The sequence below is a fragment of the Myiozetetes cayanensis genome, unplaced genomic scaffold (assembly GCF_022539395.1).
Source record: "Myiozetetes cayanensis isolate MyiCay16 unplaced genomic scaffold, myiCay2020 scf2-11, whole genome shotgun sequence".
In the NCBI taxonomy this organism is placed as follows: Eukaryota; Metazoa; Chordata; class Aves; order Passeriformes; family Tyrannidae; genus Myiozetetes; species Myiozetetes cayanensis.
The window spans coordinates 100577651-100595102 of NW_026087411.1; the positions used below are offsets into that span (position 1 = coordinate 100577651).

Below are 17452 nucleotides of genomic sequence, written 5' to 3' on the forward strand. Positions count from 1 at the left end.
ACATACCACAGAGGCTACAAAGCGTCCATAGTTGAGTAATGCACATCCTTGACATATTCAGACTTGACTGGTTATGACCTGAGCAACCTGAAAGACTTCAAAGCTGCATCTAACTTCAAGCTGGCCCCACTTGGAGTAAGAAATACACAACTCCGAGAGGTACCTTCCAACCTAAATTACACTAAGATTCTACATTGTCAAATGACTTATTTCTGTTTCACTCCCTGTGAAGAGCTCCTCATCATCAGTGCTGCATGGATGTTAATTTGCTCCTGGGTTCTCTTTTGGATCAAACCAATAAGCTCATCAAAGGTGAAACCTGGGTGAACTAACTGAAGATAACTGGCTCCAATGACCTCTCTCTGTAGCCACTATGGATGAGAGATCAGGTTTGTCTACGTCCATGTTGCACAGTCCACCCTGTTACCATGCAGTTATTCTCAAATACACCCACATGAACTCATACATACAACCAGGGCACACAACATGTACCCTGCTCCATAAGGTATAAATTCCCACCATCAGTATTTATGGGATCAGTGTTTAAGTGCTCATCTTACAAAGAAAAAAACAAAAAAACCAACCAAAAACAGAAACCCCAACACATTCTTAATTGAAGTTGGCAGAAAAGACAAAGATAAGTTTTAACTTGTTAGAAATCTCAAACTCACTTATCTACAATCTTAAATTTGAGCTGCTAGTATGAATCAAAGTCCAAGTTGCTCTGTCTTCACTGCTACCTCTATCTAAAATTAGGATAATAGCAGAGCTTGCAACACAGGCATTCTCTGTTTCAAGAATTTTGCTCTGTGCCATCCTAGTGGTCCTAATTTCTTTCATCTTTTTCAGTTCTGCTTTCTAAAAACGAAGTACATGTCACACAGTAGTTAAGAACTAAAGCAACTCAGATGAAGCAGGAAAATTAAGGCCAGTTACAATTTGAAGTACAACCAAAGCACAGATGCACCCACAACAACCACTTCGTAAAATCTTTTTACTCATAAGATAGGTCCTGGAAACCTTGGCTAAAAGTGACTCTCAGTTTTGATCTCTAAACTTAACATTATGAGATGCAACAAATCTACATGCCACAAAAAGAATGCAAATCTATGCACTTGGGAACCTACACTTAAAATCTATGAGAGGGCACAGTAAGTGCTGTATCTAAATCAAGGAAAGATCAAATCTCTAAACTTGCTGTAAAGAGATTTTTCCTAGCTCTAGAAAGCAAGCTCTAACTCATGTGGGACTTGGCCTAGACTATAGGCCAAAATTCCTATTCTTATGAAATGAATCACTTGAGATATTTGAAAGAGTAGAAGAGGTCAATCACTCAATTAACAGCACAGCAGCTTCTAACTGCAAAGAGGCTCCCATATAATACAGATGCAGAGGAAACAAGGACACTAACTGGCAAGTAACCCTTTATTCCTAGCTATGTCATAAGGAGGAAAGTAAACCTAAGGTGTGTCACCTAAACAGAAAAAAAAATCACAGCTTGGCTTAACACACGTTTTTCCTTTTGAACTTAACAAGGCATTAATATACTTAACATACCTGAATTTGGATACAGGCAGACATCATTGATACCGTGTTCTGGCTCCATTGAAGTAAATATTTTCCCCTGAAATCATAGGAAGAAAATAAATTACAAAGAATTCCAAACAGTATAATTAAATTCAGTAAATCTAAACATTAGGAATAACCATTATAGAAGCTAAGAAACATGATGAAATAAAGATGGAACAGATTTTGCAGAACAATAAAATGTTATTAAATATCTGAACAACACACAAGAAACTCAGTATTGTATTTTATCTCTGATCCAATCTCTTACAAGGAAGCACAGGCTACTGGTAATTGAAGATACAGCAATGTAGAGTGACACCTCTGATTTTTCAGCTCACACTTGTGTGTTGAAAACATACGTGTCAAATTTACTTTATTATGCAAAAGGGGGGCTGAGGTCTGTAAGTTCCTGGTACAATGTCAGTGTAACCCTCACTTTATTCAGCTCTGAATGTGGTAGTTTAAATCATTTTACTTTGATAAGTATGATTGGCTGTAAAAACAGATTGGGAGTGGAATTTGAATTTGGAGCTTGGTTCTTCCACCCTGTTAATGTCTACATGAAATGAGATATAGCTCAGCACTTTATTTATAATTTATAAACTCAGTATTAAAGAGGTCTTAATATAAAAGTAGTACAGCATCCAGCGATATCTAGCTTAGATCAGAACTGAAGCCATAAAGGCTATTTAAGAAAGAGGTAAAAGCAGGAAACAACATTCTCAAAATAATAAAAATTGGAACAGAGTCTGAAAAACCCAGACAAAATACAGGTGCTCTTATAAGCCAACACACAAGACAGCCAGCAAAGGAAGAGTCTCTAAGAACTGGGCCACATAATCTGAAGCATGAGAGTACATGCCTACACAGCTCTAAATGAAGGACAGGAACAGAGCAAATTTTGATCCTGTTCCTCTTTTTTCTTTCCCTGCAGCAATCCCACCTACCTTTCTGGGCCCTTCCTTTCCCTCCCAGTTACATGCTGTTACCCCACCCACCTCTGGTCTCTCCCTGATGATTAAGAAGAGTCCTCCTCCACCCCGGACTCAGCAGACAAAAGCCTCGTGCTCCCCACCCCAAGGCACGTCTCAGCATGGGGCTATTCTGGTATCAAAGCCATATGCTCTCCACCCCAAAGTCTGCCTCTGCAGTTGGTTCCCAGCCAGAGATAGTCAGGAACCAGCATCTAGGAGAGGTGGAGCCAGCTGGAACATACTCTAGGAAAGAGTCCAAAGCTATCTTTGCCTTCCAGCAGTAAGAAACCCTCCCTTTTCCCACCAGAGGCCACCTGACAGTGTTTCATTCTTAACAAGGGAAATATACATACCTAGGAAAAATGGAGAGAGGCCACTACAGATGTTTTAAATAATAACCAATAATTTATTTACTCTTTCAAACAATAAAAATTAACTGCAGAGGAGCTTACAAAATACTGCTTGAGATCACAGAAAAAATAAGAGGCTGTTGAAAGTTCATGAAGCAACACAATACTGAAATGACTGCCTAAAAGAACCAGAACAGAAACCTCTACTACAACTGCTCTTGGTATGCTTCACTATCAAGTTAGAAAAGCAGTTAGATGGAGCATGTTTTTTAGAAGGAATACAATGACTATACATAGGCCCTCAAACCAAACCAAGTTACAATAGTATTACTGCGAATCTCTTGGTAATGTATTTTGTGCAAGCTCCACTGACCGAAAGATAAGAAGAACAACAGCATAATAAACTGAAAGAACGTGATATGAAAATTAGAGATTTCAATTTCACTTAAAAGGTGCAAAAGGTAGGGATAAAGACGTTGCCTACTGCAATATATGCCATTAATATGGCGCTGTTATTTGGATCTAGGCATAGTATCTCTTCAGTATCCAAACAAGTTTCTGTGAAAATAAGCAGCACCTGATTTTAATAGGCCATTAACTAACTGATCTACCTTTGAAATTAACCTCTTTGAGCAGGGAATTGAAATGAACATGTTTTCTGTAATGAAAAACAGTAACTGGATGTATTCAATCACACTGTGAGAAATATACAAACCAGGGCAATGGCTAAGATACTACTTTTTATGTTTAAATCCTTCTACTGAAAGCCTCTTGGCCAGACATGTACAAACAGCTAAAAATGCCCTAAGACTATATCTTTATATCTGACAAGCTGTTGAATAACTTTCCAGATGTTAATGCAGTCAGACAGGACAAAATGGTATGTAAATTATGACACATTAAAAACTCAACTTCCTACACTGAACTTTAGCTTTCTTATTCAAGCTGTACAAAAAAAATCCCAAACAACAAACAAACAAAAAACCCAAATAAAATAAAATTTAAAAAAATCTGAATTCAACAACCTGAAACCACTTACTGTATCTTTGTTCCACATTTTTATGATTCGAGAATCCGCAGAGATAATTAAATCCAACTGATGCTGAAACTGAATTGATTTAATAGGCAGGCCGTAGTGGTGATCTTTGACTATTAATGGATTACTAGACCGGAGATCATATAATAAAACCTTGAAAAATAAGAGACAGATTAAATTTATAACATTGTAAGATCATGAAGAAGTCACACCCACCAGATCTTCACTAAATATTTAACTAAACTTGAGATTTTGATACTTAAATATATGGAGAGAATTTACATAAATAATTTTAAATTCTGGAAACAACTTCTTAAGTGAGCTCAGTTTATTCTGGCAATGTGTTTTAACCTCAGCATGCGTCAATCTAGAAAAATTAACAAATTTAGGACCTCACCATCTTTCTAAAGACTTTTTCATTTCTATTGAATAAAATGAGCCATTTTCAAGACTCTTAGTATTTTATAATTACTAATATTTCACTTTCAGATTCTTGTGCTGTTCTTACATGATTTAAAAGTTCAGATTCTCTTCCAGATTTAGTATCACTTTCTCTCTGTGAAATTTATGTTAAGTTTTCCTTAACTTTATGTTAAGGAAAGTAGAGAGTACAGGCCCCATATTCGAGAAACCTGTACTTCTATCTCAAAAATTTCTTATGAGACTTGAGAAAGACCCTGAACTGCTCAGATATACCAATAATTTTTGGGACAAATAACATTAGTAGTCTGTTTAATCATAAACACCAACTCAAATAAAACTTGTCTGACATGTATAGTAACATTGCAAACACAATTCTTACACATGTATCTGCTCTTGAACAAGCTAGTTGACTAAACCCATGAAAATACTAATGAAGGCAGGACATAATCCCCACACCTCACTTTACAAATATGATGGCAACAATGAAGAAAAAAATTGAAATAATTCTTCATATCAAGATAAGACTGTAAAAGCAACAGCTGAAAGACAATCACTTCTGCTTCTTTAGCCACCATCAAGATAAGGGAGACCACACATTGAGATAGTACAGACAGTCTCAAAAAGCAGCAACTTCCCCACATACTTAAGTCATAAGAAAACTGCAAATGTGAAGTTATGCAGTTTGTAGGTTATGATGATTTTAAGTGGTCCCTAGAGTATTCTGAAGAGAAAGACCATTAGACAAAATTAAAATGCAGTTGAAGTATGACTATTGCTACTCTATGCACATAATTTATAGTCTTATAAATACTTGCAGTAATAGATACATTACAATAAGTGCACTCAATGTATGATAGACTTGGATTGGGAAATGCAAGGACAGGATCTTCTAAGAACCATGGTAGACGAAGTTAAATCTACCTGTCCAGTAGATGTTCCAACAGCCATATTCAAAGCTCCATCAAATGTCAGTGCTGAAATGGATGGCAAACCCTCTATCCTGCAAAGCACAATGCATATAATTAGATGTTCTTCAATAAAGGCTGCAAATAATTTTTTATTTTAAAAATAGCTAAGATAATTATTGTAAAATAACTTACAGGTATCACTCAGAAATACTACTTCAAAAAACGGCACTGCTTACATTCACAATTTGTGTTTGTATTGAAAAAAGCCACTACTACTCAGATCAATGACTAAGAGAACTGCTTTATAACTAAGAAAACTCTTTATTCACTCTAGGAATGAGAAGACCATGGGCAGGTCACTTTAATGCAAAGCAGGATTAATTTCTAAAAGCAGAACTTCTGAAAAAAACCAAAAAACACACTTTGAAAAGGTAGCCTTTACTCACTCTGTGTCTGCTGTCATGCTGCTTAAAGCACAGTCCAACAGCCCAACTCGATTTCTAGTTCTTGGATCCCAGCATTCCACTTTACCCTAAACAGTTTAGAAAATATGGTTCAAACATATGCAACAGATGCCTGGTATTCTAAAAATGTTTAAATAAAATTATAAATTATTATTTAATATATGAATAATTAACAAAATTTCCTAGGTTGACACAAGTTGTTCTAATAATGACATACATGCTGCAAACATTTCATTTCTATTTTTTAAAATGTGATCTGAATCACAACAATTAATGCTAATATTCCTAAGATTAATAGGGTACACATGCTAGCTAATTTCTACAGATGGTTACACTGCAAAACAAGATAACATTATTTTCTCTCCTGTCTGCAAAATCTCACGCATCTAAGCAACCAAGTAACTCAGATATTTTATCTGCACTACACTCTAAAAAGTCATCTTAACATATCTATATCTAACGTAGTAAATGAGATCAAATTAACAAATTAGGTTTATGATTTCTTCTTATCCTCATGCAAACTAATATAAAAATGATACAAACACTACTGCCCTTTTCATAGAAGAAATGCAAACATTTACCTCAGCTGTCCCCATAGCAAACAAGAAGTGTACAGGATTTATGTCACAGACATTACTCTCTCTAAAACAGAAAAAAAAGCAAGTTTAATGACCTCAGAATAATTTAATACATGAACAGCTAAAAAGATTTCTGTAATCATGTACAGTATTGCTCAGCCTGGAAAAGCAAAAGTTGGAGGGAGGGACAGACAGCCACATAATAGCAGCTTCTGATACTTCAAGGGATGCAGGGGTAATATTTTTAAGTTGTAAGAATAATTTAAGCACTGGAATGGGTTGACTGTAGAGGCTGGGAAATTTCCATCTTTGAAGTTTTCAAGACACCCCTGGGAAAATTCATCTGAATTCCGTGTAACCATGCCCTGAGCAGGAGCCTGGCCTCTGAGGTTCTCTCCAGCCTGAATGATTCTACATTTCTCTGCCCATATCCACCACATACCACCAAGCCTTGCCATATTGCTCTGCTCCACTATATTCTTAAAGAATACAACAGACAGGAGGAAATGGCCTCAAGTTGTGCCAGGTGAGGTTTAGATCAGATATTAGGAAAATTTTTTTCACTGAAAGGGTTGCCAAGCATTGGGACAGGCTGCCTTGGGAAGGGGCATCCCTGGAGGTGTATCTGGCAATATGGTATAGTGGTGCACTTGGCAGTGCTGGGTTAATAGTTGGATTTGATGATCTTAGAGGCCTTTTCCAACTTAAATGATTCTGGTTTTAATTATGTCAAAAGATCTTTCTGATTACTTATGTTCTAAAGCACACATCTCCAGCATATTCTGTCTGATGAATGGTCTTTCTCCTTTCTCTCACCCAAGTATCCTGTTTCTCAACAGGGCACCCCAGAGCCCCATGTTTCAACAATTCTTCCAAAGTTGAAATATTTCTCTCCACACCACTTCTACCAATGCTTTCCAAATTCTTCTACCCACCTTTAATTCTGTAAGTCATCCAACTCCCCCACCTCAAAAACTTCTCACAACTTTAAGCCTCATCTCTGTAATCCAAATTTTACACTACACCCTTATCCCTCCCACTCCAAAATTTCCGCCTTTTTTGTCCTGTTGCTCAGTTCCTTATTGTGCCTTCCCAAATGCTTGTCCATTAAGCTATTCTACCCACTGAATACCAGCTGTTGCCCACCAACTAGCAGCTTTATCTAGTCAAGTCTGGTTTTCTCATCTACCTCTCCCCACATGAAAGAAGCTCAGTTCCTGTTCTAGTACAGTTTTCAAAAGAATCAGACACATGCTAGAGATATAAAAATTCTCTTTGGGCTACTCCAAGAGCAGAAGGACAAAGACATGTCTGGGAAAGTACATACCCTGTGGGTAGATCTCTATATGATGGCTAAATTGAGCAGTAATGACAAAGTTTTAATGAAATGTTCTTAAGATCAAGTTGTATAATGCCTATTATAAGTCCATATTAAGCAATTTAAAAATATCCAAAAAGAAAACTCAATTAAACATGAAAACTGGAACAAAAAAATTACAGAACATAAAATGAAATGAGACTCAGCATATGTTCCCTTTCAACCCTGCAATGCATTTGGGCAGTGTTCAGAGATAGAACTGATGGTGAGCATGCTAGTAGTCTGCTTCCACCTGGTGGAAGAAGACAGATACATGCCATGCATTACAGATAACTTACGAAGCTTCAGTTTGCAGGGAGTTCAGAAATCTTCCTTGTTCCAGATTTAGCCTGTATACTTCAGAACTACAAAATAAAAATCCAGAATCATTCCTGCTTCTTACAAATAATGAAAAGCACTGCTCTAACTTCCAAGGCATTGTAAAGATTCTTATTCACGGCCTAATTTTGCCAAAACCCCAATTTTCAAAATTCACAATCTACAACAAGCTAAATCTATACCTCAGTGTTAAAAATATTTATTTATTACACTTCAATATCCTACCAATTACTATTTTTCCAGGGAAAGGATACATTAGCTCATTTCTTAAGATTTTTTAACTTCCTATGATTTAAGCTACATCTTGAATTTCTACTTATTTTGTTTGAAACCCCAAAGACCTGATTTTATTTTTACTATGCCTTTTCACAACCTCAATTATATGATGTAACTCACACCTTACAGCAATAAAATACCAACCAGGAGAGAAAAAATTATTTAATTTTCCTTACATAGATGCTAAACACTTTTTAGAATAGTCCACTGACCTGCAATTTTTAATACAAATTTGCAAATATATGATGTACCTGGTTTAAGAATCAAAGAATTAAGAAGTCTTAAAACAGCACAGGAAACTGAATTATTTCCCACATTTTCCATTCTTCAAAGTGTCCATTATTAATCTGGATGGAATTGCCACTTCTTCAGTTTTTTAACTTTTCTAGTATTTTAATGTTCATTTCATTCTTGGAAAACATTGCTAACAAAAGTGAAACAAAATAATCCACTTATTACCTTGCTCCTACAAAATACAGGTCACAGGATGGATAGTGATAAGAGAAATCTCTACCAAATTTTGGTATTCTTGTCCTGTAGTAATGGCCATGTTGTGAATGAAACTCCACAAACCTGCCAGACTGCAAGAAGACAATCTAAAAATAAAACAGAAATCACTGAAACAGAGAAACGACAACAATCTCCCCAGTGATTTTTTTTTTCAAGCTCACACGGGCTCGTCACAACTTAAACAAGTTCTATTAAAGTGATAGAATCAACTAGTGCTTCACCATTTTCACTAGCCATGGCAAAGAGTTCTGTTGATATACACTGTATGAATATGTGTATGGGGTGTATGTGACACCCTGAAAGTGAATCTGCAATCACAAACAGTACAGTTACGTCAGTATTCTGCTGCACCAAAATTAACATCTGCATTTCTTTCAAGTTACTAGCTAGTAATTCCTTCCAGGCAGGATGCTGCACAGACATCAGCATGTTCACAGGTACTCAGCACATGAACTACACAATCTGATACAGTGTTCCAATAAATGACACCAAGGGTCTTTCTGCATTTTTGTTGTTTGCTAACTGAGGAAGAACATTGTTTCTTTCTGAAACTTAGACAAAACATTTCGATTCTGCAAAAACCCCACAGGAAGGAATTACCAGAGGGTTTGATCTGTACCAGTAAATAAAGTAGGCCAGAACCTGCTGTTATAGTCCTGATGGCAAATTAACATATCCACATGAACGAATCCTTCCCTCTCCAGAGCCAGTACTACCCACCCACCTGTTACACTCACACTGTACCTCAAACCATGCCCAGGCATTGTGAGATGGAGGCAGAGCTGATCTGGCTGAAACTCATGCCACAAATGATACAGATAATCACAGGCTAACTTTTGACTCTGTCCCTCATCCCTGTTTAGCTTAGATTAGAAATATGCTAGTTCAGTTTAACATGTGTAGTACATGCATTTCTATAAACAGTAAATAATGAAAATTTAAAATTTTCTACTGCCGAACTACATTGTTAGCAATACAAATAAGGATAGGAAGCTCAGGAAGGGTGACATACAAAAGTTACTTTAAATCTGTCATCTTTATTTACATATCTGTATATTCCTCCCTTAAAAGACATGGGAAAATACTGACCTGGGCTAGCATTTCATGCCTATTTAAGTACCTCCCTACTTGTGGGCTTTTTCTGATATCAGAAAGCCTAGTGTTTCAACTTTCATTCATGCTCATCTTGGTCCAAGACTAAGCAGAGTATCATCTTTCAGAAGCATAACTATGATTTAAACAATGATGTTGTTCATATACATCCCAGTCATTCCTTTGTGTGCATAATGCCTTTTTGCTTTTAACTGGAGGTTTTTAAAGCAAGCAAACTTCTTTACTTATCTGTTTGAAACAATGCCCAGATCAAATCTTTTCTCTATTGTCATTGCAGAAGAAGAAGTATCTGCACTTTCATGCAGTACAAAGCTACATAAACTATAAGAACACAAAACTAAACCCTATTTAATTTAAAAATGTCAGTATTACAGGCTCTTAGTTCACTACAGTAAGACATCACCTGTTACAAGGTAGAGAGAAGATGCAGTTTGTTTTCAATGAGAAAAGTGAATTTTCTTCTTATCCACTCTACCTCCAACAAGATTTCAGGAAGTTTTTGACAGCTACCAAAAACATACAAATATTCTGCTAATAAGTGTCTAATAGTCTCCAATAATTTTCTATATTAAGATAAATTTCCACAATATTGGACTTGAATATGTTTGTGTCCTCTTTCATTAGCAGTGGATACAACTCACCGTAAATTGTGTTTGTCTCTCCTTCTTCTTTAATTAGTTTTGGTCAGAGAAAACTATAAACTAAGGTTAGCAAAAGGACCACTGGTGTGTAGCAAAAATACTAAGTGAAAGTAAGTGTCTTCTCACAAAAGGCCGTGGAAAAAAAAAGATATCATTCTCTCTCAAGTCTAAAACCTATTCCAAGTATAAAATTTTTAAGTCTAAAACTTAGGAGAGCACAGAAGGGTAACAGGCCTTATGGTATCAATATGAATGAAAGACAACTGGTGCTCTCTCCATGAAAATGACCTTACAGGGATAGCAGGAACAGAAATGGAGTGACGATGCTTTCCCTGGCTACAAGAGCGTGAGGCAGCATGTCCGGTGTTGAGCCCTCCAATTCAAGGGGGATGCTGAGAGTCATCAAGAGGACTACCAAAACAGAAAAGGGATAGAACACAAAGCGTACAAACCCCCCCTCTTTGCAGTACCAACAGTAAAAATTTAAGATTTTCCTGGGCAGGTTGGACAGGAACTAAAAATTCTTTATGACAAGGCAGTGCAGCATTGCAACAATTTATTCAATAAATTTGTGGAACCATCACCATGCTTGCAGATTTTGACAGAACTGTTCAAGCAGTAAGTGACATCTGAAGGTCCAATTCGAATCAATACTTTCATAATTCTAAGAATTTCAAGTGTAATTTCTCAAATATTGTTCCTTCTTTCTAACATGTCCACAACATCATGACAGCTAGTTGAAATTATTTTTCTTTCTGAGGATTTGTTAAGTTCTAGGAAAATAAAATTGAAAACAAGGTTGTATTAAGTTGAGAAAGCAGGGTTGCAGTCCAAAATATAGTACCAGTAATAGTTAAAAACACACAAGAGCTGTTCTCCTCAGAACCAACCAGAAAAATATTTGAAAACACAGCATCTTGCTCAGTCGCACAAACAACTGTTTGGTCTGTACAACCAGAAACATTTTCCCACAAACAAGTACAGTACAGTACCAGCTGTGACCTTCTGTTACTTAAATTCATGCATTTCCTTGGAAATCTCACAAGGAAACATTTTGAAAAGCTAGAAAGGTAGATGTTCTTGTCTCTAAATAGAGTATTTAATAAAACAAACCTGTACCTGAAATGGTAAGGTCTCTTCACAGAAAAAAAGTAGTAAAATAAATACCTAACAAAACAAAACAAAGTTTTGTCCTAATGAAACTACATATGCTTAAATTTCATATTTAACTGTACTGGGCCTAAAAAATGGCTCATGGTCCTAAGAACTCAGGTGATTCCTTCAGGTACAGCACTTCATTTAAGAAATAATTGAAAATTAAAAAAAAAAATTAAAAAGGACATTAGTTCTCTTCACAATTTTTTCCTCATTCATATGTCTACAACACTGACAAATCAGGTTATTAACTTACCTATAAGCTATCCCACACCTCAAAAATGGTGCATCTATGTACCACTTATCACACAAGATTGTGACTAAACGTTATCCAACAAAGAGCTAATTCCATTTTTCACCTTATTTTGTTTGTACGGTAGATCATTATTTGAAGTTTTTCTATACTACACAAAAGACTTTAAAAGTGGTAAAGCAAATTATAATACAAAGAGACAAAGAAAACAAACAACATTTTAAAGGTACAAAAAATGTTTATCTTGTTTGCTTTTTAAAAAAAACTTTTCTGTTCCAAAAGTTGTGTTGATTGACTGCCTTTACTATATATGAAAATGCATTTTAATATACATACTAAACAATTTTTTCATTTATACATTGAAAACATTAGACATACCTTTGAGTAATCATCTGATAAAATCTCAAATGTAACCACTAGAGGAGAGAGCAAGAGAATTTTAAGTCAACTAAGTAAGCAAACTTATTTGCAAACATTGGCATAAATCCTGAAAACATTTACACTCATGCTAATCTTTAGTCATGTAAGTATTCCCCACAGGTGTCAATGCATAAAGCAGGCACTGTGATAAGATCTTTAATTATACAGCTTCATTTGCAAACCAGTAAGTAGTTTCTAAAACTTTAGAAACATATGAAGCATCTTGTAATCTTTTTATCGTTCTTGTATACTTGACATGTTCCTCAACACAATGCTCAGCCATGTATTTTTTCATTGGTGCAGGGAAGGTCTAATCAAATGGTTTTTGGTGAGTGTGTGGTCCATGAAGCTGTGGTGCTCCACCAAAGGTGATAAAATATGACATGAATCTGGACACATATACATAAAGTGGCACATGACAGTCCTTCTAAGGGGTTAGCTCTTCCACAAAAAAAGTTCTAAGGTCAAAAAAAAATCACAAATGTGGAAGTTACTATTCATACTCAACACTGTAACATACTGAACTTTGCCTAGTTTTAAACGAGCTGTGTTGAGAACATTAGGGAGCAGCTGCTTCAGCTAAATTGGTTCCATTTAAATGAGATAACTCATTTAAAGTTACCTGAAGTGACTCTATACTATACTTCAAATTAAACATACTTCTGCAGTCTAGTAAGATGCCAGTTAAAAAAAATTTACTTTAAGCTCTAATTACCAGCAAGCATTTAGTATTACAATGACTCCATCTTTCAAAGTGGGTCTCACTCTTGCCACACCTCCTCTCCCCAGTCTCTCTGAAACCCTGCCCTACCACCTCCCCTGTTACTGTATTGTAGCACTGTTCCTTCACCCTAAATGACTCCTTGCAGTCCTGAGTCCCCCATGCCTCTACCCTTTTCCTGAGCTAACTCAGCAGTTCTCAAGTTTTAATTTTCACAGTAGTTTTGCACACATCAGAGTTAGTTCTGTTCTTCTGTAATGAATATGCTTATCCCCTCATTATTTTAGTCATCCCTCTATTCCAGTTTTCAGTCATATCGGTCGTCTTAAAAAAAAACAACAAACAAATGAACAAACAAACAAACCCAAACTTGGGTACCCTAAAAAACTCTCCTAAAATTCTCCCTTTCCCACTGTAGCTCCTTGCTGCAGATAGCTCCTTCCTTCCCTTACCACAGTTGTTCTCCCTCCAAAATAATAGCAAACAAGGTGTCATTAGGGCCTTGGCCATGCTACCATCTATTCCTAAGTACCTTGTTTCCAAGAAAACAAACAAAAAACCCAAACCAGACAAACAAAATTCCCCCTCAGGGAATTCCCTTTACCCTGTAACTCATGTGCTGAGCTAGGGCTCCAGGGAGAAAACAAGAGCGATCACAGTGCATTCGCTTACCTGACTGCTTCACAGAAGGGGAAAGAAGGGAGATCTGGCAACCACCCAGCCACTGTACCCATGTCACATTCACTAAACAGAACACAGACTTCAGCCACATTCACCCCCTGAGCCCCACAGTTACTGCCTCAAGGTAAATCTTACATTCCTCACACCACTCACTCCAAGAGGGGAAGAACTCTGAAGTGGGATGACAAGGGAAAAATAGAGAGGTAAAGACTAGGCTATGTTTCACTCCAGATTCTTGTGTTCCCCTAAAGTACATTCTGTCCCCTCAGCATAGGGAGAAAAATTTGTACTTGAGTCCAACCTGAATTATGTATGAAAGACATCTTGTAGTAACAGCCATAGTTCATACTAACCTTCAGAATCTAAGCATCTTTCAAATTTTTGGGATAACTGATAGGTATCGAAACAGCGGACCCTTGGCTTGTAAGTTCCTGAAACAATAATTTGATGTTTAATTTAAAATAAAAAATGAAACCAAAAGGTAATATTAAACCATTTTTTAAAAACATATAGTATCTCACATATACAGACTTTACTGTATTTCTACCATAAATATTCTGATCTTCCCAAAGCCTCTGTGACTGGAAAAATATGCCTCTTAAGAACACAAGCTTATGGCTTGATTTTTGTCTTTGGTGCTTGCAGACACCCTACTTGTATGCAGGTTCTTCTGATTACCAGGTATATCATAACAGAATTAATAATAACTTCCAGTAAGTCTGAAAGGCCATGGCTCCCTATACTATTAATGCCTACTAAAGTACTCATGTTTGGGTCCTGCTTTGACAGTTACAAAATGCAGCATTATCCTCCATCCTATAAAACAACACTCAAATAATGATATTCAGAAGTTATTTAAAGCAAATTTACATACATACAATAAAAATAATTCAGAACTTAGTTTTTAACTGTATTATAAACAGATTTGTTTTTATCTGTGTTATAAACCCCAGTGGCAGGGAGGTTGGCCTAGATGATCATCCAAGATCCCTTCCAACTCAAACCATTCTATGTTTCTAAGAATTCTGTATTCTAAACAGAACTGGCACCCCTACCAAGACAGCCATTCTATCACACCTTAAGAGTAAACTTCCAACACTTTGTTCAGTGTTACATTAAAAAATGAACTCTTATCAATTCTACCTGAAACCCTAAGTCATTCTGCAGTCAAGATTTTCTAGGACTTCTGGCCTCTGCTACAGAGAGACGCTTTCTTAACTCACCAACTGCCATAATATACTGTCCATCTCTTGATACCTTAATCTTTGTGCTAACTGTGGGCATTTCAAAGTCTTGAATAAGTTCAATTCTTCTACGGATATCTATAAGGAAAAAAAATTCCAAAGTTAGCACAATTGTATCAGTCCAAAAAGCTATAATGGTTTCTTAAGGAAGCATGTTGAGCTAACTGAATATAAAGAATACATTTTAAAGATATTTTATCTTTTAAACATCTTAACTAACACATTATAAGCAGATTAACAGTCTGTTAACACTGAGAAGCAGGCTAGCTCTGTGCCAAGTAAATTACTATTCTGAGGTAACTATAACAAATTATTATATAATATAGTAGCAAATATTCATCACACATTTTACACAGTTAACTCCATTCCATCCCCTGTTAACTGTGCATTTTTCTCTTCGTTAAGTTTCTTATGCAACACTTCCTACGCTTCCAAATAGTCATTTTTATTTTGCATGACAAGTTACGGCTAAAATGATTAAATTTGCATTCTTACATTAGCATAGTAACACAGAGGAGTTTACAGTCTGACTTTATCATAAGCCACACATGGAATTCATCCATCAGGTTTCTGTACAATCCACAAGCCAAATATTTTAATGTCTGAAATTTAAAACATCACTGGTGTTTTCTGTTCCGATAAAACTATATAAAAAGTCATAATAACTATTTGTAGCTTTAAATTTGTAGTGTTTAGAATATGAGCTAGAAATAACTTCCTCGTATCAGTGAAGTTTCTGCTCTGGGCCTGAATGTTGTGTATGTGTAAAGCTGAGGACCCTGCGAGGGGAAAACTCACCCACATCTTTCTTCTGTAAAGCTCTTTTCTTCCTGTCTGAAAGCCACTGCAAACAAATATGTACATCAGTCTTAAGCTCATTATTCATACAGGAACCTGAGAATCATTTAAAGTTTATCCAAGCATTTGAAGTATAAGACATTTATTTAGCCCGCTCATTCTTTTTCTCTTGATTATTTTACAAATTTCCACTGTAAAGTTTAACGATTGCACACCGAGGCAACTTACAAAGTCGTGCTGCTTACGGGTCTGTGGAACAACAGCCCTACATTCAGAGAATTAACGCACTGAAGCTGCATTTTTAGTTTAAAGAACACTTATAGCCGTTTTTCGGTGAGGACGCCCAGCAGGAGCGCACATGGGCCGGGCCGGCCGGGCCGGGGCTCAGCCCAGCGCCGGCACCGCGCGGTTCGAGCTCCCGCTGGGGGACTCGGGACGAGACGGGCTCGTCCCTCCCCGCCGCCCTCACCTCCGGGAGGCTCCTGCCGGCGCTCAGGCTGTAGATCTTCACCTCGTTGAGGCTGGAGACCTGCATGGCCGCGGCCGTGCCCGCCCCTTCCCGGGCTCAGGGGAAGCGGAAGGCGGGATCGCTTCCGCCGGCTCTGCCTCCCGGCGGGCGGGCGGGATCGGCGGCGCTGCCGCTCCCTCACTCGGGGAAGCAGCGAGGGAAGCACAGCAAACCTGCGGCACAGCAAGCTCTGCTGGCCCCGCAGCTCTCAGCGAAACAGCTCCGCTGTTGCGGCTTCCCGCGGGAAGAGCCCGGTCTGTCCGTCAGGCAGGCTGTGGTGCCATCGTGTCCCTGAGGCGGGTCGTGGTGCCACTGAGGGGTCCACCAGGCAGGCTGTGGTGCCATCGTGTCCCTGAGGCGGGTCGTGGTGCCACTGAGGGGTCCACCAGGCAGGCTGTGGTGCCATCGTGTCCCTGAGGCGGGTCGTGGTGCCACTGAGGTGTCAGCCGGGCAGGTCGGGGTCCCATCAGAGTGTGCTTCTGACAGGCTGTGGTGCCAGTGAGGTGTCCATCAGGCGAGTCATGGTGCTGTTGCCTAAAATCGGCTCCTAAAAGAAACCTCAGAGACTCAATTTTGTGAGTTTTAGGCAGCAGGCATTCTTTATTATGATGCGCTGCATGATCACAGCAGGCCAAGTGCCCTGGGAATCAGGCTCGCCAAAGTGCACCCAGAGGTATCTTCACTACAGCTTATATGTCTGCATTATATGATTATTCTATTTTCATTCCCCGCATTCTTGTTACATATTTATGACACTTCCCAACACTTATTGGCATATATACATATCTTTATAAGGCCTATGAGGGGCTTCATCAGGAATCTGGTGGTCATCTATGGACCCCCAAAGTCCTAAGTGACTGCCTTATGCACTTCTTTAAGACAATACACCTGATTATAGATTAACTTGGTGTTGCTTGGCTGGCTACCTTAATTCCCTCTTCATTATTTCTTTACTTTGCTTGGTTAGTCCCTTTAAATCACTTGGCTCAGCTATATGTAGTTTCTATGATACATTCCACTGCAAAAACTAATCTTGTTTCATCTCAAAACTCAGATACCAGTGCTACTGAGGTGTCTGTCAGGCCAGCTGTGGTCCCATTCTGGATGATCTCCATGTGAAATCAGGAAGGCTGG

The 17452-nt window shown here is 37.8% G+C and overlaps 1 protein-coding gene across 1 annotated transcript in view; it reads right to left on the reverse strand.

Annotated features, from left to right (window-relative positions):
- The window catches only part of NOL10 (nucleolar protein 10), a 50332-nt gene extending 33929 nt beyond the window's left edge, over nt 1–16403 (reverse strand). The window contains exons 1-12 of the mRNA XM_050315285.1: nt 16280–16403; nt 15811–15856; nt 14992–15090; nt 14122–14199; nt 12325–12362; nt 8734–8870; nt 7959–8024; nt 6306–6366; nt 5707–5792; nt 5274–5352; nt 3933–4082; nt 1558–1624 (exon numbers count right to left, since the gene is read on the reverse strand). Of these exons, the coding sequence (XP_050171242.1) occupies nt 1558–1624; nt 3933–4082; nt 5274–5352; nt 5707–5792; nt 6306–6366; nt 7959–8024; nt 8734–8870; nt 12325–12362; nt 14122–14199; nt 14992–15090; nt 15811–15856; nt 16280–16345 (973 nt within the window). The 5' untranslated portion in view covers nt 16346–16403. The remainder of the gene's footprint in view (nt 1–1557; nt 1625–3932; nt 4083–5273; nt 5353–5706; nt 5793–6305; nt 6367–7958; nt 8025–8733; nt 8871–12324; nt 12363–14121; nt 14200–14991; nt 15091–15810; nt 15857–16279) is intronic.
- Nucleotides 16404–17452: the final 1049 nt, after the last annotated feature.